The 26,340-nt window shown below is 33.0% G+C and overlaps 1 protein-coding gene across 3 annotated transcripts in view; it reads left to right on the top strand.

The window, feature by feature from the left end:
* LOC111034020 (putative inorganic phosphate cotransporter) overlaps window positions 1-26,340 on the top strand; it is an 83,757-nt gene that overhangs the window by 26,735 nt on the left and 30,682 nt on the right. The window contains exon 1 of one of the 3 annotated variants that reach the window (XM_022315036.1): window positions 8,046-8,616. The exons of 1 other annotated variant lie outside the window; for it this stretch is intronic. In XM_022315036.1, coding sequence (XP_022170728.1) covers window positions 8,214-8,616 — 403 coding nt within the window. In that variant the 5' untranslated portion in view covers window positions 8,046-8,213. Of the gene's footprint in view, window positions 1-8,045; window positions 8,617-26,340 lie in introns of those variants that run through there. One more of the 3 variants, XM_022315035.1, reaches the window with a different exon arrangement.

Here is a 26,340-nt window from a genome sequence, read left to right as displayed (position 1 = left end):
TATACGTAAAATATACACACGCCCAGCAAATCGATCGTCTCGCCCGTTTTTCCTTTTATTTTTATTATATTTTGCGTCTTGTTTGCTTTTTCCCCGCGGTGTTTCCGTTCAAACACGTTCGGGAGGATATACCTCGAGCGGTTTTAATATGATAATATTATACGTTGCGCGTACGAAGTTAACCCGGACGCGTAGGTACACTAAATAATTGTGTTAGACACATTTTGCGCACTGAATGCACTATATCGTAATGTTTCCCCGAGTGGTTGTGGCACTATATAGGTACGGTGATGATAATAATATGTGCCTATTGTACCTATATGTATACTGTACCACCCTAGCAACTCGAATACCGCACGAGTTGCAGAATTCCATTAGTGGTAGTCATCGTCGTCGTTTTTGTTGTTGTTGTGGTTGTTATTGTTGTTGTGCTGTTGTTATCGTTTTGTTGTTAAAAGTTCTTTCGGAGGAGTATATATTTTTTTCACCACTCTGAAACGTATGGGTTTTGGTTTGTTGCACTATATAGAATATGAGACTTTGTGAACCTTACGGACGAAACTCGGAAGATCACGTTTCGCAGAAAAAAAAAATATAAAATAAAATAAAATCCTTGGATTGTCGTCACGCGCGCGTTTTTGTTGAGCGACATAATAATATATAGCTACACACTATCGTTTCCGGCGTCTTTACGACCCGGTACACGTCGCCGTAAAAAAAAACAAGGTTTACCACCCCGAATCTGAGACTCCGATACACAGGTTATTATACTATTTTAATCGTTTGGAATCGCTCGCATACAACTCATTTTCGTTTAAACGTTTACGATATCGGTGTATAGTCACTGTTATAGATATATCATATGTTTAAACACATCCTTCCGACCGGCACACGATGATTTAACGTAGAAAATTGAACACTTGCCAAGTGTAAACAATTCACCTGCTAAATAACACTTGTTCGTCTTATTTATTTTATTTTTTTCCAGTACAACAAAGATATGGTTGGTACCAAGACCGTTTTTTTCTACACTTACCTTGTTTTTTTTCCACAATTTTTTTTTTTTTTTGTTAAAGAAATTGTTCGGTTATGCACACAGAACGTTATCGTTCACAACTGTTTTTCTTTTTTTTCTCGCCCTTCTACAAAAATAAAACTCCTTTGTCGTGTACACGGTGCACATTGTTTTCTAGAAAATTACTTAGGTGTAATTTTAATGGATACAACACCTACCCACCGTTATTTAAGAGAATATTTCATACTGGCCGTTGTTATCCAAACAATGGGTCAATTAATTTACCCAACATTCATTACAATTATTTTCTTAACGCATTTAACACGTAACCAAAATTCCAGAATAATAATAGTATCATGTAGATACAATGGCCGCGATTCATTTGTATCCTGCAAAACGGTATTTCAAATATTTATCGCTTATGTAATAAATAATAAATTTCATTAATTTTAATATACATTCATAAATTTATGAGCTTGTTTAAAAAGTTATTTCTATCACATGTAATTATTCTATAAATATACAACGACAAAGTATTTTCTGAGTGAAAAATAATATAAATACACTATAGTTTGTATAAACGGTTACTCAGTGAATCATTTACTTAAACATATTTTTATAAATCTTTCCTGATATGACGCGTTTCACGAATAATTATTGTGAAATACTCTACGTTTTTCTTTTTGATGGTACTTTCGATATATGTTTTTACGAGAACACATAAAGTAACAAATAAATTACTTACGTCACGCAACTAAGGTTTTTAAAAGTAGATCTAACATCTAAAGCGCTGTTTAATTCTGAAAAAGCTCAAAAGTTTTTATTTCAAGGTTGATATGTTTCCTTAACTCAACATTTCGTCAACTAAACTAATATTTTATTCATATTGTTAAAGTTACTTTTAAAATAATTTGCATTTATCCTAGTTTTTACAAAAAAGTATAAAATCAAAAACAGTTTGATATGTTATATTATGATTGCATACAAGTAGAAATAAATATTTAAATTTAAACTTTAAACTGATATATTTCAGTGTTTGCTCCTCTGTAGTTTTGATGTTGTACAATATTAAATTATTATTCATCCAATCAGTGATTATGAATTTCAATCACACAAATGTATAGTATTATATTTGATTAGCTTTTCTCAATATATTATACATTATTATAAAATATTTATATGCATTATACATTAATACATATCGTTTGTCTTACTGTCTATAACACTGCGGATTCTGTTTACTTGCATGCCGGAAAGCAAGGGACACAAAAGCGAAGTTATTATTTGTTTTAATCCTCTGGAGAAGTTGTATTTTCAATAGACACATTGTTGTGGACTTTGGCACTACTAAATTTAACTTAACAAGTAAAGTTTTACGGAAATGTTGTGTTATTATTATTTATTAATATAATAGACATTTTATTTCCGAATAATAGTCAAATGTATAATACTATCATCTATATTTTTGCGTAGGGGTTTGATAATGCCATTATGCGTGTTTGTGTTCACAACATCGGTATCGTGGTGTTGTTATTATTTTGTATTTTTTTGTTTCGTTGTGTTTGTATAAGTTTCACAACGGGGAGGATTTAAGTGAGGGATTATTTCAATCGAATACGTGTTTTAGTGATGTGCTCAAACACGTTGTTGTACCATGGTGCAGTATTAGTCTTTTCGGATGATGTTGTTATTTATACCGTCGACGTGACGACTGCGTATGGTATTATTATGGTGATCGCGTACCTATGCGATTCGAATATAACACAACAAATTATTCACAGTGATTGAGGAGTGTTTGAGTGTTGGTATCATATGTATACACAAATATACATAAATGGCGGCTGTGTGTGAATATTGTTTATTCGTTTTTTATTTTATTTTTGAAACATTTTCAGGGGGAATGCAATATGTGTGAACGATTGACAACGTATCCGAGTATTGATTTTCGCGACCCGGCGGGACCGACGACGGATCATATAATATTACCTATATTATATATATATTATATATATAGGAGGTACCTATATATACATTGTACAATCATTAGGGGAGATCGAACAGATTTTAACACGCTTAGTCTGTGTCTGGTCTGCGGAACTCGTGACAAAAATACGACTGTAATACGAAAATAACACGTGCACGTATACAATAATAGGCGAAGGGGGATAGTCAACCGAATAGTGTCAATTGGCACCGCGACTTTGGTGCCCGCGAGGGAAAGAGCTTCCAAGAGCATGCGGCGGCGGGAGGGGGGGTTGCACTTCCCCGACGCATCCATCATATAAAAATACATCAGAGTCCCTGCGATCTGGTCCCACCTGCGTGGAGTTTGGTGCTGTGATTACGTTTTTTGCATATTATTATCTTTTTCGTCGACACCACCCACAACGAGCACAGCCGTTCGCGAAAAATTATTTCCATGATAGGTACGTTTCCCCGAATCCGTCGTACACACGTCCATATAAATTACCGCAGCTGTGGTACTTTACGTCTTCGTAGAAATTCTCCGAAACCATTAAAGCCATCGCGCGTGTAATAACACAGTAACAATATGGATGTTATTATTGAACGACCGTCTCCGAATTTTTAGCGTGACTAATATTTCGCTAAGGAAGGGTCACGGTGTACTTGCATAATACAATGTTCGTCGTGTAAAAACATTTCTGAACTCGTCAATAATAATAGCAATATAATAATATTATCATAACATGACGTACGATGTAATAATATTATTGCGCTGTGCGTCACAGAATTAGTATAGGTACAATAATTACAACTCCTTTACGGTCGATTCGCGACGATTGATCTCTCGAGTCGCGACTATTATGATGGGTATACCTTGTGTGATACATTATGATTACCACGTCCGTTGACCTGCGCGAGTTTCGATTTCAAGGTTAAAAATCTTTGCACAGAACGACCAAACACAATACAATATTATTATTATTTTTATTATTATTATTATTATTATTTTTATTTTTACACACACACACACACACACACACACACACACACACACACACACACACCGTTAAAAAACATTACGGCGTAGGTCACACTGTTCACCCTCGGAAATCGCGAGCGGTTTTTTGCGTTTTAAACATAGGTAATTACCATGGCGCGCGGGTAGGCACCTGCTGCAGTATACCTGTATACCACACGAGCGGTACACGGGGCGGCGGCGGCGATCGCGAGGCACAGGACGTGGGTACATGCTGCAGCTAGGTATGCAAATCGTGCGATTCGGAACGCGAGCACGAAGGAAGCGGTGCAGGAGCAGGATAGGGGAAAAAACAACAGCCCGCGACCGGCGAGCGGTCTCGCATCGCGTACAATAAATATCATAATATGTTATTATGGCTTACGTTACAATATCACATTAACCCGTTCGCGTTTTGAGGCGGACGAGGGGCTGCGGGTCGCGGGCCGAGAGCGAGATTTCGGTCGATAACGAAAAGCTCGAAAAGCTCGGGCGGAAATCAAATTTCGGTTCGAACCCGCGCCGTGTACAGCTGCTGCTGCTGCCGCTGCCGCTTGGCCACCGCCGCCGGGCGCACGCGAAAGTTTCACCTGTCCGTCAAACGATCCGACCGATTTCAAAAGCTTTTGTTTCGCGATAATGCGCGATATTATATTATATTATACAACGGACTGTAATATTATGTATACCGGCCGGGCGTATATGCCTCACGTCACGACTCGTGACCTCATACCTTACGTTTATATTATATTAATATAATAATAATAATACGTATCCCGATTAAAATTTGTTCAGCTCATACGGTAATAGTAATTATTATAAAAATTTTTATTTTTAATGTTTTTTTTTTGAGAGAGAGAGAGACGCCGCTTTGAACGCCCTCGTCCGACAATGGCTAATTACACCTATACGCGAGCTTTTGTGTCGAAAACCTCTCGGCCCCCTGCAAATATAATATATTATCCCTTTTTTTTTTTAGTTTTTTTGTTATCCCGAATCCCCCACCTCCCCTCAGCCCTCCGCCCACTGCCGCGGAATCGCCCGGAACTGTTTTGTTTTCTTAAGCGTCGGACTGGCGAAATTTAATTGCGTTTCGCCGTCGCACTCCGTGTACCTCGTTAACCACGGGGCGGGGCCCATGCTGTATACGAGATATAATAATAATATATCTCTCTAACGTTTGTTTTGTCGGACGTGTTCTTTTTTTCCGCAAAGGGTCAACTCCGCCGTGCTGTGCAAATAATCGTATCCGGCTAGAGAGATTTTTATTATCTGCTGGCCGGCCGGGCCTTGCACGCCTACGGACAGAGGTAGTTTTGCCGTAATGGTTTCAGTTTAGATAATATAATAGACATAGCGAAGTCCTAGTGAAAACGATTTTATATCACTTTTCCGCCTTTGTATCTCGGTATTTTTCATATAGGTACATTAAAATACTAATTATTAATACTCACCTATACTGCTTGTCTGCGTGGTCAACATAAACTATAATACGACTTAATACATGTATAGAGCAGTATATGCTTCTGAATATTTGCAATGGCGTTTCTGTTTTCGTTTTACCACCTATGCGATGTTAAATGTTTGAGCAGCGAGTAATTCGATTTAATTGGATTTTTATAGTTCGCACACTGCTAATCCATGTAGTAAATGTGACCTAATTAGAGCACTGTTTGTCCAACATGTACAATAATACGTACTCAACAACGATTTTGTGTCATGTTTAAATTTAATTTCAACAAATTTTAAATCGTTATCACGCAATCAAAAAGTTTGTTGCCGGCCAAAATATAAATACGCAGAGAGTGAACGTAGTATTGTTGAACGTCATTTATTATAATATAATAATTTTATGCGCTGAATAATATTATGCTATTACATTTTCAAAAAATTGTATTTAAACTAGACGGTAACATTGTACTTATACTGCAACTTAATAAATGTTGCGAATAAAATATTATATACTTTTCACGGAGTATAATGACACCAAATGACGCAACTAAAAGATACGAAATAAAAATAGAAAATGGCGTCGATTCATTCTTACTTGTACTCGATTTTCACGTATGACGTTATATTTACCGCTGTGCAAATAATTGTGTTCGTTATTTTAACTAAATATCATAAACTGGGTCTTGTAAAGACGATTCTGTTATTTTTCCTGATGTTAAATTTATTGACATAAATATAGAAATATTCCGAAGAAACTTCGATTTGGTTTTTTTTTTAAAATTGTATATTTTCACAATAAATCAAAACTAAATGCCGTGAGTATAATAGGTAAATAAATTAGACAATTTGCGATAAAATCAAGTTATTTTTTTTTACGTACCTAGGTATTTATATTTTCAAGCGTGCGTGACTATATTTTCAACCGTATCGCGTATTCGAATTTCGTTTTATTCATATATATTTATATCTACGAAACACCGTATAGGTACCCAGGAATAATAATATAATCTAAAATCGTCGAAATAAGCTGCAATGGTGTACGACAACTAGATTCGGTGGCGTTGATGATGATAATATAATAATAATATTACCGACGTTTCGAGGGCTCTCTAATCGTCAATTCCGCCGAGGAATTACCGTCTGAGCAATTATTGCATATTGCGCAATAATTAGCGACACCATAATGCGAATTTGAATCGTTCAGTTGATGCTGGAGCGTGTGTGTTTTGTACGCAATACGGGCAATATTATAATATTCACTGTGTAGTAGTGAATACACACACACACACATATATATATATATATTATTATATTTATCGATAGCTATACACGTTTTGTGGTCGATCGGAAATTCTCAGCGCGCGTTGTGCCGTAATAACATATTATTGTTTAAATAATATATTAGAATATTATTATGATAATAATAGTATGGTGTAACGCCATATTTTATACAGTATTAGTTGTAATCATTATTGTGTGTATAATATTATTAATAATATGTGCGTATGTGTGGTGCGCGTATAACTTTAATAATAATAATATGTAACCTATACACGTCGTCGTCCGCAACGAGTCAACTACGCAGGTACGTTTTATGTTATATCGTGCCGCAGGTACATAATATCGGACGACTGCCATATTATATTATATTGCGGTGGTCGAAACCACGTCACCATACCCCAGCAGCTGTGGAATTTGCATTGGTGAACAGGGTGCGGTAAATGGTAATAAATACGTGGACAACGAGTTGTGTCGTCACGACGGAAACTCAATCAGAGTTTAACATATGTGCTCACGAATCGAAATAATATAATATAATACGTAATTTAATACGCACCCAATATATTTTATCGCTGCATTTTCCGCTGCAGTTTAATTCGTTGTTTTTCGAATTGCCACGAAATCTGTCACTATAATATTAGATTATTACCTATTATATCTGTTCGTGAGTTTCCGATCATTATATGCTCACTGTTTTCTTAAACTGACATCGATAAGCAAATTATTGTAAAATACTGAGCCTATAGTGGTAGGTGGTTTACAGACGGGGGAGTGAAACCATCATCAAGTGCAGACGTACGATTAAAAATTCAATATTATTTCAAAAAACTCATAAAATAATTAATAATTGTATGCACGTCTCATATTTTGATGAATTTCAAAGTCGAGTCAATTTCCAAGTGACTTGAATGCGACGGCGGCGCGTCCGTAGTGAGCTCACGCGATATAGGCCAAAGTTATGCTCGCACCGATATTACACACACATATTATAAGATATAAATGGCGGACACACTAGTTTTATCGGTACGTTTTTTTGATTTCGAAAAAACAAATAATTTTACATTTAAAAAGTTTGAGGAACTCGTTCAAAGAGTTTGTCGGTTTTTGGTTTGTTTCGTAGCGTTTATAGTTTAGACGCCGTGGTGCAGAGAATATATTTTTTTTTTCAAAATCACATAATCTTACCGACAAAAAAACGGTGGCCGGTTTAAATTGCAAGGCCACGACCTGTTATTGTATGTGTGTACTTACGCATATATTATATCAGCCACGTTGGCCGTTTTCGCGTCTTTGGACTCGGAAACGACCTATGTTGACAGATTGTGTGATGTGTGTGTGTGTGTGTGTGTGTGTGTGTGTGTGTGTGCGTGTGGTGTGTATACTATAGACAGCGCTGCAGTGTACAGCGATGGCGGGTTGATGACCAATGCGCTGTGACGGATTCGGCGGAAGGAGCTGGCCATCGTCTGGCGGCGGTCCGCGCTGATGTCCGGCCGCAGATGGGATGGAGGCGGCGGCCGCGGGATAGAGTCCGAGGAGGAGGAGGCCGGTGTCGGCCTCATGTCCGGCGTTCACGTGGCCGTCCGTCACCGCCGGGACGTCGTTGTCGAGGAGGAGGAGGAGGAGTCGTCGTTCGGCGGCCGGGCGCCGGTTGGATACGGCGCCGGCGGCGGCGGTTCGGGTGGCTGTGGCCGCGGTGGAAGTGGCGTTAGCGGCGTCGGCGGCAGTGCCGGCGGGTGTCCCGGGCCGTCGTCGTCGTCCACGTGCTGTCCCAACAACCGGACGTCCGGCGCCAAGCACGTGCTCGTTTGGAACCAGCCGGAACTAGAAGATCTGACGGCCGCGGACAACCACAACGGGTACAGTCACCGGCCCGTGCCGGCTAAAGGTATACAATATCCGCACTTCCTTCGTAGATAGATGATGTTATTATGTGCGTATAATATGATAACGTCATCACGTAGGTATATTGGTATACCTGCAATGACCAATGTGTTGTATATATTTTCAAACCCTTGCGCTGCGATCGAGTTGAGTTCGTCTATAATATAGTTAGTTGGACAGTCAACAGAAAATCATTTTATGATTTTATTATATTATGTACCGCGACTGCGCGATGCAGAGCAAATTTGAACCTCATATGGACGGTTTGGTAATATATAATTATTTAAATAGGTACCTAATAACATTTTGACGTTTGTTATTTTTTAGAAGAGTATTGTAATCGGTTAAAAGTTATTGGTATGAATTTTTGAGTCGATACTTGATGTAGAGTTATTTAAAGTATAATATTATTCAAAAGTGAGGTGTCAAAATAGTATTGTAAAATGTATGATTTGATTATACGTATAATTATTTGCGACAATATTATTGAATTATGTTTTTGTGTTGATTTTAAATACACCACATTATTATTATTCGGAACATACTTAAAAACGTGTGATATTTTATTGGGGGCTTAAACAAGAGTTTCTGATTTGAGCTTAGGAAAATATAAAAATATAAAATGGTTTATATAGGTAAATTAATATTTCTCACCTTTATGAAGATTGTGCAACCACGAGAGTCGAGTGTATTCTTTATTTATACCTAGATAAGTATAGTGTTTACTTTATAAGACCATTAGGTGCTAACCAATTATGATAAATATGTTTTTGCTATAAAAAAAAAAAAACATGATTATTTAATTAAGGTGACGTGAGATGGATTTAAGTGTTATTTCTTATTCGTCATTTTCTATGCATCACAGCCTACCGGATGTAATTATTATATCCGCATTGCATTGATTCAGTATTGGTCGACATTTCTATGCAATACATTTGAAACCCTGTGGTAAATATTTAATAGTAGTTAAGTACCAATCTCAATGCTTATTTCATGTCCATTAAATAACCACTTCCAACGACCGACAATAGACTTTGAAAAATGCATTGAATACACTACCACATACCACTCATACCACGTAACAGAACAAATTATAAAATTATATTAAATTACATTTGCTATTAGGCTATACTAAATTATATACCCATGTACCATATTATATGCCCATAAATGTACCTACACGTCTTGTCAAAAATGTAATAAACTACGGACTATACAAATACCATATAGTGGAAAGTGGAATTCAGGTGAAACATTTTAAAACTATAGTGGTCCTTTAAAAATAATTCAACTGCAATTGCTCGTAAATAAATATTTCATAATGTGGAAGGTTATACTTGCCTATTATTTATAAAAAAAAAAACTTGAAATGCTTCTCAGATTCGAAATTCGTACAACAAATGTATTATTCAATTGAGGTTACATAATTAAATCTGATCCTATTTCACACAAAGTGTCGGGAGTATTTCGGTTTTAATTTAAATTTACTTTAGTTACGTTGACGTTTAATTTTTAAATTAGAGCAGACATTAAATATGCACATCCTATTATGCATCGAGTTTTTGTCGAATGTATGCTACTTTGTAATTTAATTATAAGTTAGAGCTCTTCTCGTCGAACATAATTATATTCATAAATGCACTTACCTGTACAGGTATTTGTCAAAGTGTATGTTGGGTTATACCTATCGCGTATAATATATTTAAAAGACACAAGTAAAGCGTCATGAATTTTTTATTTTTGAATAATCGGCCGAATGCGATTGAACGAGCTACGTGCAAGTCGTCAAAAGTTGTGGTTAAACGCTCTCGTGTTAATGGAGGGAAACGCATAGGTAATATCTGTTATTGATCAATTGTATAATACCTTGAATTAAAGTTTTTTTTTTCTTTTTGGTATACTTTAAAATAATAATAGGTGTACATGCAGATCTCAAGACTGAATTCGTGACTCGAATAACACTGTGGATACCTATTGTCGAAACATAAATGGATAGTATAAAATATAGTAAATACACATATTACAATGATTATAATATTTGCATGCTCACACCTGTGTAACGGTTTTTTCGACTCCGACCAAATATTCGTTATTGTGTTCGCCCGGTGATCACACGTTGTACGTTCGCGGATTTTGATCGTCTGCAAACCGTTTTATCGATGAGAAACTTCGTGCCATCACAGACACACCGCACTCGGTATTCCGATACTATAAGTATAAAGCTGTGTACACAATGATATTATGTTTACCCAGTCACCGTGAGCGTGTGATTATCTACAATGAAATTGCTGAGTATAAATTACTAGGTGTATAGGTATAAATTGGAGTTTTCTCGTCTGGGCCCGACCACGGTCGATCTGAGCTGCAGTAATATGACGCTTCACTGCAGGACATCGTTCCTGCTGCGAAATATAGGTGTAGGTAATTTAAGCTCTGCGTAGTTTTTTCAAATTTTAAAAACAACCGTGGATTGTTTAGTTTTGATTAACAGGTCTACACGGAATCCCGTGAACATTTTGTCAGGTTAAATCATCAATATGGATAACACAGTCTTAGATAATAATATTATCATTAATGCTTTTACGAAACTAAAAACGATGCACTTAATATTATGTAGGAACTGCTGCACAAATATAATAATATGATAACATTGGTACTTACCTACATCGTGAAATTAATATTTCTCCCCATATAAGACGATTATCTTCCGCTTTTCGGTATCACGCGCGTTTTGGCAAAGTCATCCAAGTTGATAATGGATAATTTTAACTTGGTTTAATTATATACACAACAATTTAATCTAACTGATTTAAAAGTGAATAGTTAATTATATTTTTAAAAGAACTAGGTAGTTAAGTTAATTTAGTTTTCACACGATTTTGCTTTCGCTGTACAGCGTATTACTTTCAAATTACTAATTTGTTAGGGGTGTCAACATACATTAGTAAAAGTTACTTATTAAAGTATAAATGTGATTCAATTAAAATTTAACTATTTATAATAACTGAGTTTAATTATGTTTTTAAGACGATGTTAAATTAATAAAAGACAAAAGTGACTTATAAGTATTGTTAGGTAACTGTATCTGTGTAGAAATGTAACGATAAACTTGACTTATACTTATTAGCACGCATTGATGTACGCATATAAAATTGTTCTACATTTTTCCTATAAAATAATAATAATAATAATATCCTACAATGCGATCGATGACCGATGTACAATAATAATATATGTTATATTCGATGTTATTGGCTTCGATTGTTCGTGTTGAAGACATGTTTTGTATATTCAGCCGCATTTTCCATTATTGTAGTTAACTCGAAATGCATATATATTCGCGTGTTATACATTATACATATACATTATGTACATCACATGCTGAAGTGGTACTTAACTCCATTGTTTTGGCGTCACCGTGGCCAAAGTTTTAAGCCCGTTCGGCGCAAACTATATTGTAAGTTAGAAAAATACGGGGAATAGATGCCGTCCGTAGACACGCATTATAGAGTCTTTTACTATAATTTATTTTGATTTTGACGTATGTTTAACAAATTATGGCGTAATGATATTAATTTTAATCGTATATTATTCGGCTCGGGATTAGTTTATTTCAGTGTGAGGGTCTATACTAGTCGACCGGACGGAGCACGGCGATGATCGGTCATGTGCAAACGACCTCGAAACAGTTTCACGTTGTGCCAAATTTTTTTTTTTTGAAAAGAAAAAATCACTGTCAATGTTGACTTGGCCAATAACTACTCGATCATCCAAAGTGTGTGCGCATCCTGCGGATGATTTTACTTCGACACTTTCCTAACAATGGTGTTTATTATAAATCCCATTTTTCCTTTCTCATTATCTACAACACTACTCTAGGCTAGTAGCACTATTATCCAATTACATTTGGCACTCGGATAAAATTGGATTTGTGAGGAAACAACAATCCCAGAATGCTGCAGTTCAATTAAAACGTATTTCCACTCTTGTCGTCGTCGTGTTGCCAATTTGTGTAGACCGATATAAATCTAAATTCTCCATTCTGTTCATCAGTCCAGATTACTCGAGCAGCATTTTGATTTAGCTCTTATGAAAGTGATTTAGTCTCGTTATTCTCGGAGGAAAAGAGTTCGATTTCAAGTTAACATCGTCTTAACGGATAGGCGTAGAAAAGATGATTCGGAATAATCCAAAAAAAATTTGCCAAAATGGCCAAAATAACAAAAAATATAGAACTAAATATATCATTGTGACCATAATGTATGCATCATAATCAGTCTATTTTACCATAGGTGTTACTTGTTATTAGTTTAGTTAAAGTCATGGAGGATAGAATTTTATGTTTTACACATCAATTAAGGTTAAAAATGTAATATAATGTTAATATCGAATAAAATATTTTATTAAACTGTAAATAATCATTTCAGCACACACATTTACACATATTGACGTCGTACTACATACCCAACAATTATTCTTAGATTATCGAGTGGGAAGTGTCTGTATTTTTACGCCTTTATTTGTTATTGAAAAAATATATTTTCATGTGACAAAAAATAAAAATAAAATAAACGTTCATTACGACAGTACCGAATACCTGAGTCGTATCACATCGAGATCAACAAAGATATTTTCGTTATTATTCAAATCATTATTATTTCCTTCTTATTCCTTATCTAAAGCAGCTTCAAACCATTTGTCAAACGACTGAAATAAAAAAAAAAATATTCCATTAACCATTGTATACACTTAACATGTATAGAATTGAATAGTTGAAACTACCGCTTTCAACTTGAATGTATTTTTTTTATATCATAGTTGGTACTTATAGCTACTGTAATTATTTCATACAATTATTCGTTTTATTATGCATAAAATAAAATTACTTGAACGTCAAAGCATAATATTTCATTGTGGAATCTTAGTCGTGTCTATTATAATATCACTAAATGTAGCTTTATTTCTGCAAAAAAAAAATAATCTATGAAATACATTTTCATAATCTTTTTTTTTGTATTTATATCATATTGAATTGGATTACAACTTGAGCAAATTTAATATTCATGCTCAAAAGTTTAAAGAGTTTCAGTTGTTTAAAATGTAATTGAATTTATTGTATAACCCTCGCTGTGTATAATATTATAATTGCGATTGGACACATATAGGTTATATAAATTATTTCTAATTTAATATAGCTCTTGGGATATTTTATATCATAAACGTATATAATTGTCGTTCTTATTTAAACGTTCAACTGAATAAATCGATATTTCACTTTATAATTAAACGTATACATCGATACCGATATACGAGTATGTATATATACAACACTATACAGTATAAATAGGCACTTATACAAGTGCGCGTATTATATAAGCCTATTATATATTGAACTTTAAGTTTCCCGAAGTTATGTCTTAATCAGTTTAAAAGAAAATCGGTTTTGCTCAAGTCAGGTTTAAATTAAACGATTGGACGCACACAGCGGTGGAGGAGAATCAGTAGCACTGTATTGATAGTAAATTTCGTTTTCACTTTTGATATGATCTAATTGATAACGTCGATACATCTATTTGTGCAATAATGGTGTGGATCGTCGTTTTGAGACATATATAGATGTGGACGGAGCGGAAACAATTATAATGTTCAACACTTCCAATAAACTTAACTTGTTAAAAGTTTCCTGTAAATTCTGAGGCAAAAACTTCGAGGACTGATGACTATATATTGCAGTGTACACAAAATCAAAGAACGGGAATTTTACACTTTGATTTGGTATCGGAAAAATGTATCACTAAACGAGTCAAAGTAATATTTGTTTCAGTTATTTTTCGTATACCTTTTTTCTTGTACGGCAGTAAGTTTTAATTGCTTTCATATGACTTTACACCTAAGACTATGTGCTTAATAGGTATTAATTACGTTACTTTGAAAATGTAAACCTTCAATTTCTTAGAAAATTTGATTAGGAAATACATATATATTCAAACGTGTTCCATTACTTTGAACTATCTTTTTGATTGCGTTAATATTAATGGGAAATGGCAAATTGAAAAACAATAAATTATAGGTAAGTACTGTATTCTATGTCGATAACAATTTTACAATAAATAAGAAAACAAATAATGTTGTGTTTTAGAAGCATTTTAATTCAGTAGCCAGAAAAGAAGATTAGAAAATTAAAATAATTCAACTACAATAGTCATTAATAATTGTTAAAAACCAAATTTAATACCTAAGTGTTAAATACGTCATATAACATGAATAATTTGATTGTGCGCGTCTGATGTTCTTGTAAATAGTAGCAGAAAATCCGTTATATCAATTTGCATAATAATAAGAATAGAATATGCTGCCGCTTTAGGTGCTACTTAAGGTTTAAACTTCTCTCAGTGCTATTAATAACTTGAAGCAAACTAATTTTGTAAAGTAATAAATAAAGCATAAACAATATTAATATATATATATGATGGGACACTTTACGACTAACCACGCCTGATGTATTATTTATTAATGAAATAAAAATATTTTTTGTAACTCGTTCACATGACATAATAATTTTCATTATTTCAGCCACAAAAACACTTTATTTATATTTAACGTCTAATTAGTTTATTTAATTACTATGCACGGTTTTGTTTTTTGAACTGAGTATTACGATCATCGTTATAGTTTGAAGGACATAATATACACTTTTGACCTTCCGCGACAAAAGAATTAAAATTGCAATTACTGCAAGCATAATATACAACTATATGGTTTGAAACATATTTTAATAATTAAATAACTAGATTCAAAATTCGCTAGAAAAAAAAATGTTTTTTTTTTTTTGTTAATTAATACGTTAAAACAATATCATACCTGTTTTCTACTTACTTATTATTTACGAGTATTTACGCAATCATTCAAACTTAATATGGTATAAATTCATGTATGAAATCAAAATGTATATGCAGTATATATGTTGTATGCATGCTGTTTATGCTTGATTCATAATGATGTATGCTTATGATTTATTATTATTATTATTATTATTATTATTGCTTATGCAATTTTATTTTGTTTTTTGATATTAATTTTGGGAAAAAATGAAGAAACATTTAAAATATTTAATATTTGTGCAATAAGCCGATTCGAATAATAAATCATATTTAAAAAATCTTATTTTATGGAAATAATAGTTGATAGTCTTTGTAGAAGTTGTGCTCACCAAGGAAAAACGTGTATTCATCATAAGTATTTGTTTTTATTTAATTGATTAATATCATAACGAAACTTGACCTTGTAAATCGTTAGGTACTACAATAATTGATGATTACGACCATTTATAACCGGGCTATTACATAAAATATTATAATATGTGGAACGAATAATAATTATTATGAAACGTCATATCCAAGAGTTTAACGGTGCATATGACATAACATATTTTAATGGGACAAATTTGTTTTAATTGTTTAAAAGTCATAAACATTTTTAAATAATTGCTAATACTGTTATAGTATTTTTTTATAACATGTTATGTTCATTGTATACTGTGAATTTTATATAAGAATGCCATATTATAGATTTTTAATTTATTTATTTATAAAATTATTCAAAATTATCTTTTTTACTTAGTATTAAAAGATGATTTTTTTGTTATTTTATGAAATACTTCCTAGTTAACATTTTATTTTATTTTTTGAAAAAAAACATATTAATTATCTTAAATTATTCACAATATCATAGTAGAACGAACATTAAAAAGGTTCAACAAAAAATCAGATAATAATAATTTAAATACACGCACACTTGAAAATATTTAAAAGAAGAAGGGAAGATTGTAGGCAATATAAATCTTTTAGTAAGTAAATAGAAGCGTTTATTAGCGATGTCAAACAAAGATTGTATTTATTAAATAATCTGATCTTACTTGAATAAACAATAATAATTATTTTATAGGCATTTAAAAAAAAAAAAGTAAATTTTGTCTGTGAAATGCAAAGTTTTTGCTTTACGTATTACCTACCTGTAGACACATATATATATATATTATGATGTATGATTATAAATGTTTCCAATTAATTCAAATTTTTTAATTGAAATATTTTGTGTTATTGCCAATATTAAAATAGATAATTATATGCTGTAACTTGGATGACATAGTTGGAGCTTACAGCGACAATATTATGTACGCGTTGTTGAAATTGCTTTTTTTAGTCTATCGTCAACGCGTTTATGCACGTAAATTTATGTAAACGTATTTGTGTACCTATGTATTATGTACTGATACAGTATTTAATAAATTACACAATCATGGTGCTGATTTTCGTATTTAACGTATTTTAATAAAAATAAAACTCAACACTTTTTGTTTCATTCTTTAATTACTTTATATTTACCTTGATTGTGTTTGACTTTTGATTGGTCGGTAAATTCAATGCCGAGAGGAAATAATATTGGGCAAATAAATTTTGCACACGCAGTTCACTGCAGATCAATTAAATAAATTTAAAATTCGTAATTTGCTCAAAACTGGAAACCTATATAAGTTATAATACAGTTTGAAGATTTGAGTTTCATTTTTATTTATCTCTAATTGTCTTGTACAGTGTATATTCTTGTGATATGACAATAAATTCGGACACTTTAACAGTAGAATATATTTCTTTGCGCGATTATTATATTTTATTAATATATGTTTCCGCCCAAAGTGTACCTCGCTCATTTTCATCAGTACTTGCTTCCTCTTAAGTCCTAGGTGTTGATCAATTTTTTCTTTAATTGTAAACTCAATATTCACACTTATCATGTGATATAAATTGATTTGATATTCATTGATCCGAATATAAATACATACCTACTGGTGATGTTATACTTACCTATATGATAGTTAAGTCCTATAAACAAAATGTGTCGGCTATAGAACACGGAATGTCGTTTTAAAACAAATATTCAAATTTAAAAAAACACGTTCTTAGCTCAAAACGGAATTACAGGATATAATTCAACTGGCAAGAGCACGACATTCCGATAATTATTGTTGTGCATCAGAGGTTATAAACCATTTTTGTATGATAATATTTTAAATCATATTTAAGTGATTTGCCAATTAATCCAAACATTTCCCCGGGGTCGTTCGTATATCTAGTATTTAAATCATTTTTAAACTGCGAATTACCGTCAATGCAATTTGAGTGAAGGCTATGAGATAGAAAAAAAACTCCGAAGTAGGAAATGTTAACTGCTTTATGAAAACTTAATATCAAACGAATAAAAATGCGTTTGAACATACTGACTCGCCATGTAAGTTTTCATAACAGCTATAAACTATATTTAGGACTTTAGGAGTTCATAATTCAAGGGATCCTATTCAGAACCTAGTTTTTCTATGATTATTTTGTAAATCGTAGTGTTATACGTAAATGGTAAATGAGATAATAATATTCGAAATACACTTAACACTATTAATCTTTTTTTCATTTTTTTGAAGTCATTTGGTTAGGTTACCATTGGTACTCGTGTTATTTCCTTTTTTAGTATAATACGTACACGTCTTATTGTCCGTAACATTTTTTCTAGTATCACACTCTATTTATAAAATAGAAGACAAAAATTATGGGTTTTTCTATGGTATATTATGCTTCTTTGAGGGGTTGATTAATGAGTTACTGCACAAAAAAAAAAGTTTATTATGGCCAGTAGTCTTGCGACCTTTCTTCACAAATCGCTGTTTGAAAATTACGCTGAGCTTGAGTGTGACGTTGAATATTGAGTTTCTATAAAAATATTAATTGTAAAATCAATGGACAGAACGATCAAAGCCGATAAAAACGCGCGACAAGTTGTAAATGCATACATAATATATCTTGGGTGTAAAAATGAAAAAAAAACTAAATTAAATGAAAAATGAGAGATGACGTAAAAAAACTTCATTAGCCTTCATGGCGAGTGCAAAGTTTTCCTTAAAAAAAAAATATAACTACAACTTCAATCCTCGCGGTAAACCAGAAAATTCCATGGTGGCGCGTTGTTGTTTTGTACACCGCAAATATTCGGTTCACTGGCCATGGTTTCACTTTATGACAAAATTCTGGTTTGCGTGTTTTCTTTTCGTTCAAACAGTCGATGCAAAAACAGACCGTTTCCATACGATGTGCAGATTGTTGCCGTACATTGTTTTAATAATAATTAGTGTAGTGGCGATTTTTTTTTTTAGTCCGGCGGACACGAAATAAATGTGTCACGACCTCCTCCGTATAGTTGGCACCAGTTGCTGAGGTTGAAAGACGAAAAAATAAAGTATAAAAGGCACAGAGTACAGAATAAATGCGATCGTATATTTTGCTTTGATTTTGTGTTTCAATCGTGGTGGTAAAAAAACCTGGTGACATGGCGTGCGGTAAAATAGAGAAAATTGTAATGTTTTAAACATGTAAAGGTTTTTTTTTTTTGTGCTGGGTTACTTAGTTACTTAAACCTCGGTCGACCTGACCGTTAAAAGTGAGATTCCCCGCACTGTAGTGAGATACGTCCGTCAGTGGAAACCCATAAACAATTATTTAGTGTCGGGTTTTTATAAAAACGATGACGTTACAATAAGGAAAAACAGCAATAAATTTACCAGTAAAAATGTCGATTTTTTCCTCTCCAGACTTTACTGCGCTGTGTAATGAATGTGTCCCGTCGATTTATCGTCTTGCAATAGACATCAGATTTTCTAGTTCTGTTTTGTCATTATATATAATATCTATTATATATATAAAATAGGTATGAAAAGACATGGGGACCAACAAAATTTTAAAAATTTTAAATTATATACAAATTCGATTGAAATGAATTGCAGTGAGCACACTTATTATTTATTGGGTATATAACGCAAATATAATACAATTTTTTAGAGGGGTTGAATATGTCTGAACAAAAAACAATGTTGGTCAATAAAATATTATAATACGTTGTATTACACATCCAAGACAATATTATTTACACACGAGTATACGTCATATTACGCGTATGGCCAGGCTGCACTACATTATTGGTTCATACCGAAACCATATTTATCGGATTACAATAACGAAAAGTACCTATATATATATATAGGTACTTTTCGTTGGCAAATATATTGTTTTATATATATATAATATATATATATATATAACAATATATTTAATTTAGAAACGCGCACTGATATTATTGGCGTGGAATAAAATTACTGAATTGCACTTGAATTATCCATAATAAACCTATATTCGATTTCTCTCTCATTGGCCATTGCACATGTGAATTTTTGCTTTGCTCAATAATTTATGGCCCACACTATGTCCCGGGACCTGGTTACCATAGAGGATATTGGATTATCTGTATTCAAATTACTTTACCGAGCATTCGCTAGTTATTCACATTCGTCTACACCTATGCATAAAGCTGATGGCAGTTTGGAAGTTTTTCAAATACTTAGCTTTGCGTTGAACGTGCTCAATGTCATTGTACAAATGTGGTTTTTCATCGCACCAAATACCAAATTTAATTCAATTTTTCATATGACTATAGCATTATATATTATTATACGCGTATACTTACCGGTGGGATGAAATTGGAATACGGATTATGACGTGGATTGTTTTTAATTTATTATTTTCACGAGGTTTTAGTAATATTATTACAAACTACTTAAACCGTCGTCGTTTCGTTTAATTAATAATTTATTGGAGTACGTGAAGGCGAAACGATGACGGTTATTAAATATTGAGTCTTCATTAGGGTAAAAATGAAATCAATTAAGTTCCGCGTGAGTTATTAATTATTGTGAGAGGTTATTACTTTTAGTCTCCCGGCTTAAGTTGGGGGCGACGGATCTCAATATATTTTATTTTTAAGCACTGCAGATGTAATTCGGTTTTAAATTATTTCGCTGAGAATAATTATTGAACGAGCGTCAACTCTTTATTAAATAAAAAATAAAACGAAGCGTTGTTGCACCTATTATATCATTATTATATTTCTCGTTCGAATTTACTCTCGACTCATAGACTATGAGTACACTTACGAGTGAAAAAAGCTCCTGTATGAAATTAAATCATATTATAAACCGCTAACAATACAATTTTTTAAAATTTACTGTCGATCTTCTACTACAAATTACTGGGTTCCGTCGGTATATGGCCATCATTGGTTACAATAGGTTTGAGCCATACCATATGCTATTACCTGGTATCTATAACCATGTTGTATGTTATGTGTATATAGGTATTGTTTAACGTTATTATTATTTATTATTTACAACGAGCGTTGTCTGCGAGGTCTGCGCGCGCCGGCTAACATCGTTATTATCTCGATGATAATGTTTCGAATTTACAACGCAGATATTACTATTACATATAACATATATTATATATATATATAAATATATTATAACACGCGTATGTACTATTATTGTTATTATTATTATTATTATTATTATTATTATTATATAGATTGCCTTACAATGCGATGCGCTCGTATATTATATATTGTATCTCTGTACACTTATTTTATAGTATATTGTTGTTATTGCATCTGCAAGGTCTGCAGCGGGCGTATTTTTATGCGGGGGGTTTGCGATAACCCGCCGAGGACGCGACTTGTATACATTTTTTTTTTTTTTTTTTTATCACCAAATCGAAACTCGTTGCCAAAGGGGAAAGAACACCACACACGCGCCGGCGGATACGGCGCTCGTGCGATGATATCGTCGTTGACCCGCGTGTGCGCGATCCTCGTCTCGGTCGTCGTTTCCACGTCTCGCGCAAAGGCCAAAAGGGTTTTCGATTCCCGAACCCGTCATCCCGAGGTCTCGGTATATAAGGTTATGTTATATAATGTACGATCGTCGTTGGAGTGTATTATTATTGCTATTGTTGTACACGTCCGATATCGCCGTTGAGCGCAACATTGTCGTCGGCCTTTCGGCCTCTCGACTTTCTATGATGATGATGATAATAATACAACGATATGATATAATACGACCGCAAGCAATCTATATACTACGATTATGTGTTTTATCCGATCGCCAAGGTTATTGCAACGCCGTTACATTATATAATGTATACGTTGTATAACGTTATATAATATGTTAGCGATTGACCGCCAGCCAATCTCTCGCGTTTCTAATCCTGCAGGATTAAGGGATCGGTAGTCGATAATAGGGGAGACTCGGGTCTGGTGTGGTCGCTATGACTCAGAGCTAAACGGACACCAACATTAAACGCTATTTTACCTGAAATTGCTATGGTACATTATAATTGTATTATTGATTATCGTCATACAATGATTTGTTTGTTTTTTAATAATCTCAGACGAGCAAGATCCAACATATAATACAACGACCTATGTATTTATGTATATCTATTTTTGTTTTACAACGATTGTTTTTTTTATTAAAAATATTATACAGGTATCATCCATTAGTCTTCAATAAGTTATTTCTCGTATATATTGGGACATAGCCGATGCTGAAATTGAATTTCTTCCAACCTAACTAACGATTTTTGTTTTTTTTTTTACAAACTTTCGACCAATTTTGGCCAATGCTAACTGGGTTGGATGCTATGATTAATCGTCGCTTTCTAATTCAATTCACACTCTCCCCAGTGACCCATCCAAATTCTGTATCCGATTTTATTCATTATTTTTTTTTTTTTTGAATAATATATTTTACAGAACACGATTAATATGGCCGGTCATTGAAAGGGATCGTTTAAATTTATTTAGCTCATTTAGAGTAACGCCTAGGTCGGGACCTAATACCGGGTTCTCGATCCGGGACTCGGGTTGCACGTATTCCGGGTTCTGGGCAAACGCGAAAACCGCACGTCCGCTTCGTATATTTCCACGATGCAGCTGTAATTAATAACGGATATCCGCCGGCCTCCGGCGGATGCATACAACAGCTATATAATAGTAATAATAATATAATATACCACGGCATAGTTTTAATTCCGTTTGCGCATGCGATTACACATTTATATTTAGGTACATTTATAGGTACGTACCTACCTATATATTTATCATACGCTAGTCGACGGCGGAACGAACGGTCGAATATCATTTAATAATAATTATAATATAAATTGGCCAGGTTGGGTTGGTGATATATTTTATGTTTACTCTTATTGCAATATCTGCAATATTCAACTCGACTAAGCAAATATTGCCCAAGACTTTAATTATAATGAGTAATGACACATTTCTAATACATTTACGGTCTGTCGTCGTCGCTACTTAGTACCATACATTTATAATCTTATTTCCCATTCTCGCCGGTTTTAAAACTACATTTTATTACGCTAATTACATATGTTTAGAGTCGTCGGACCGTAGTTAGTTCGTACAACAATCATACAACAAATGATACTAAGTACATGTACTAGTGTATACGGTTTTTATTGTCGTTGGTTGTTTTTTTCAGTAAACATTGCCAGCCGCCTGTGTTAACAAAATATTATATACTATTATTAAACATTTTAATCATAAAGCTGTCTGACAATATTCCTGTGAAATAATATGAGATGAAATGTTTCGAGTTAGATTGTAGCGTATTATATACATAATATAGTACTACTATTGACGAAATTTATTTTCGTAGCTTGTTGGTATACATTTTGAAATATGATTCAGTATAATAATACAACAGACGAACGAAGAAAGATGTTTGATGGATCTAGACTCGTCGATTTTCATTCCGTTTTGTTCCGTAACGTAAAAAATAAATAAATAAATGTCGATTTATCATCCCACGTATACCACGCTGAGCAGATTACATTTTTGAGCTCCGGCCAAATATTCCGGTAGCCCGGAATAAAATTAATTTCACTACATTTAGCTAGGCAATTCATTACGCGACTTATCTCTTCCAGCACCTTAACATTTCTTAAACATTTATAAGTGTACCGTATATAGTTAACAATTGGCGTTGTTTGAGTAAAAATAGGAAGAGACCGATAACGAGTGAGAGGTTATAACGTTAAAATCAAAACAGTATTAAACTGCAGGAGTACAAAGTATCCTGCAGTACATTATACTTTTATAAATAAATTTAATATACATTAGATATGACGTATCGTATCACATTATTTTGTGCGGAAAAAATACTAACCAGACAATTGACGCAATATTATTGCATTGGTTGTGTTCGGGTTGGCTGAAAATGATACACGCGTGCCTTTGATGTATACAGTCGACACAATTAATTACTGTAATCAATTAGTTATGTAATATGTGCCTAAAATGTTAATTTTCCATGTTGACTGATTGCTTTATACAGTTACAGCTATTGGCGTACACGCGGTACGCGTAAACGGAGTAAAATTAATTTTCGAACGGCCCACATATTATTTTATTGAGCGTCCAGATTTTATTACAGAAGTAATAAACATATAATAATCTGCTCCATTAAACCTATAATGGTGATGCGGTGGACGATAATAATATAGCGAATTAATTGTTGGTAGGTATATTGTGTACGTGTAACTAAATATTTTGAATATCGCGACCATGTTAATATACCTACGGCGATCATTATCCCGCGGGCGGTGTAATAGATACAACTGCAACAAAATTCAAATGAGCTGAGGATCGTGTTTCCACGCATCGACGGGCTTAAAGTTTGAAGTGAAAAATTCTTCCTCTAAAATATTAAATATAAATATATATCGACACCGACGAGACGCGAAAGATGGATCCGTAATTTCACTTTATGTTATAAATCAAGATGTTTAATACCTCAGCTGTTTTTTAAGTATAATTAAAATAGTATTGTAAGTGAGCCAATTTTTTCGTCGCCGTTGCTTATACAAATCTCGGACAAAATTATTGCGAACAGACTAAATGACAGTTATTCGAATTGTTTGTATATCGAAACACTAAAATGCTTGTAATATAGTCAACAATAATATAAATAACAGATTACCCAGTGTTTAACGATAACTACTGTGCGGCGGACTATATAGTTTTGAATTCGGGTATTAAGTATTAACGTACACAACTTAACTGCTTCAGCGAGTTTATGTATTTATGATTCAATATTATGTATTGGCAAACAGAAATACAACGAGTTATATTTGATTGGACATGCTACTTCAATCAACATTAAAGTCGTGTTTTTCTTTACGAAACGTATTTCTATTTATTAAAATTTAACAATTTTCGGTCAAAGAAAAATCGGTGCTGTTAATTTATTAATGACTTGGAAGTTGAAGTAACACTAAAAGCAAACGGTTGTAAACCAAATGGTTACATATTAGGTGGATGAAACCATTAATTTAAGTAGGAGTCTGACAATTATTGATGAGGAGTGATAAATAATGGTTGGAAAATTCGTTCTGGATGAATTAAAATGTACAAAGTAACAGTTTCTATATAATATTATAAACTTAAAATTATTGTGAGAGTATACTTATAATCTAAAAAATAACACCGTTTATTCTTCCGTTGTTTGAATCATTAAGATTGAATTGAATCGTGCTAATGAAAATTATTTAGAAAGAAATTAATTAAAAAGAAAAAAACTGATTTCTTTGGTTTCAAAATTATTATTGGTTTACAGCTAAGTTAATAAAAAGTTTTATATTTTTTTTCAGTATTGGTAGTATTTATCGGAATCACTTGTCCTACTACTTTTCATTCATGATTTCACTCAACACAGACAATTTTGTATTTCTCTTCTTACTTTTGACCTGTGTTTTATTCAATTCAGATTTTTACACTGATATACAGATATTAAAATATAGATTGCTAATCTTCTACTTTTTACTAGTCGTTTAAGCATATGATTTGTACCTATAATAATAAATATTAATTTTTATGACCATTTTGAATAAGTAGATTGCAGTACATACCAGGGACAGATTCGGGGAGATTGGACCGAATCCCCATCTCATTACGACACGTTAGGACTTGTGTCGGGAAAGATAACAAAAAATATTTGTATATAAATTAAATAATAAATAAATGACTTCAAATTTATCTATGATATAGAAAGATAAATATTTAAGACAACGATAAATAATTAAAATGTTATTAATCGCTTAATACATATTTCATGTATTAAATACTAAAAGGGTTCAACAATACCGTATTACTTTAAGTAAATACTTTAAATTAATTCAGATAGGTCTAGTATTTGTTATTAATTTGCCGATACAACTATAAAAGTGTACAACGGTACAAGTATGTCAACAAGTCTTATAATTTATATCAAACAATAAACATATACCTAGATCCAATAAAATAATTTCAATTATAAAAATGATTACCTAGGTAAATAGATAAATTTAAACATTACTAATGTTTAGTTGATAACTGTTTATTCGCCAAAGCTAAATAAAATAAAACAATCCAAATTTATTTCTGATTTTTTGATTTAATATTATAATGACGTAGTACATCATCGTTTTTGACAGTAGGTAATGACTACTATATAGTTAGCTCTTCACAGAATATACATTTTTATACTAATAGTTCTCAAATTATACAGAGTGATTGGAACAAATTAACTTAACGAAAAAAAATTTAAATAGACATGACGTGTATCGTGCGTGAGTTACGATTTACCCGAAAAACGACAACCGCACAGTGTGATTATGTATGTGTGTTGTGCAGCTTTCACCAATTTTTAAAGCACGAACTTAACCATCTCCGCGTGATGTCGTACATAATTAATTTAGCGTGGAGTGTTTAACATTTTACCGTTTTCTTATTATATTAA

The sequence above is a fragment of the Myzus persicae genome, unplaced genomic scaffold (genome assembly GCF_001856785.1).
Source record: "Myzus persicae strain clone G006 unplaced genomic scaffold, MPER_G0061.0, whole genome shotgun sequence".
In the NCBI taxonomy this organism is placed as follows: domain Eukaryota; kingdom Metazoa; phylum Arthropoda; class Insecta; order Hemiptera; family Aphididae; genus Myzus; species Myzus persicae.
Note: the sequence above shows the minus strand (reverse complement) of the source record. Positions and strands in the feature narration are given on the sequence as shown.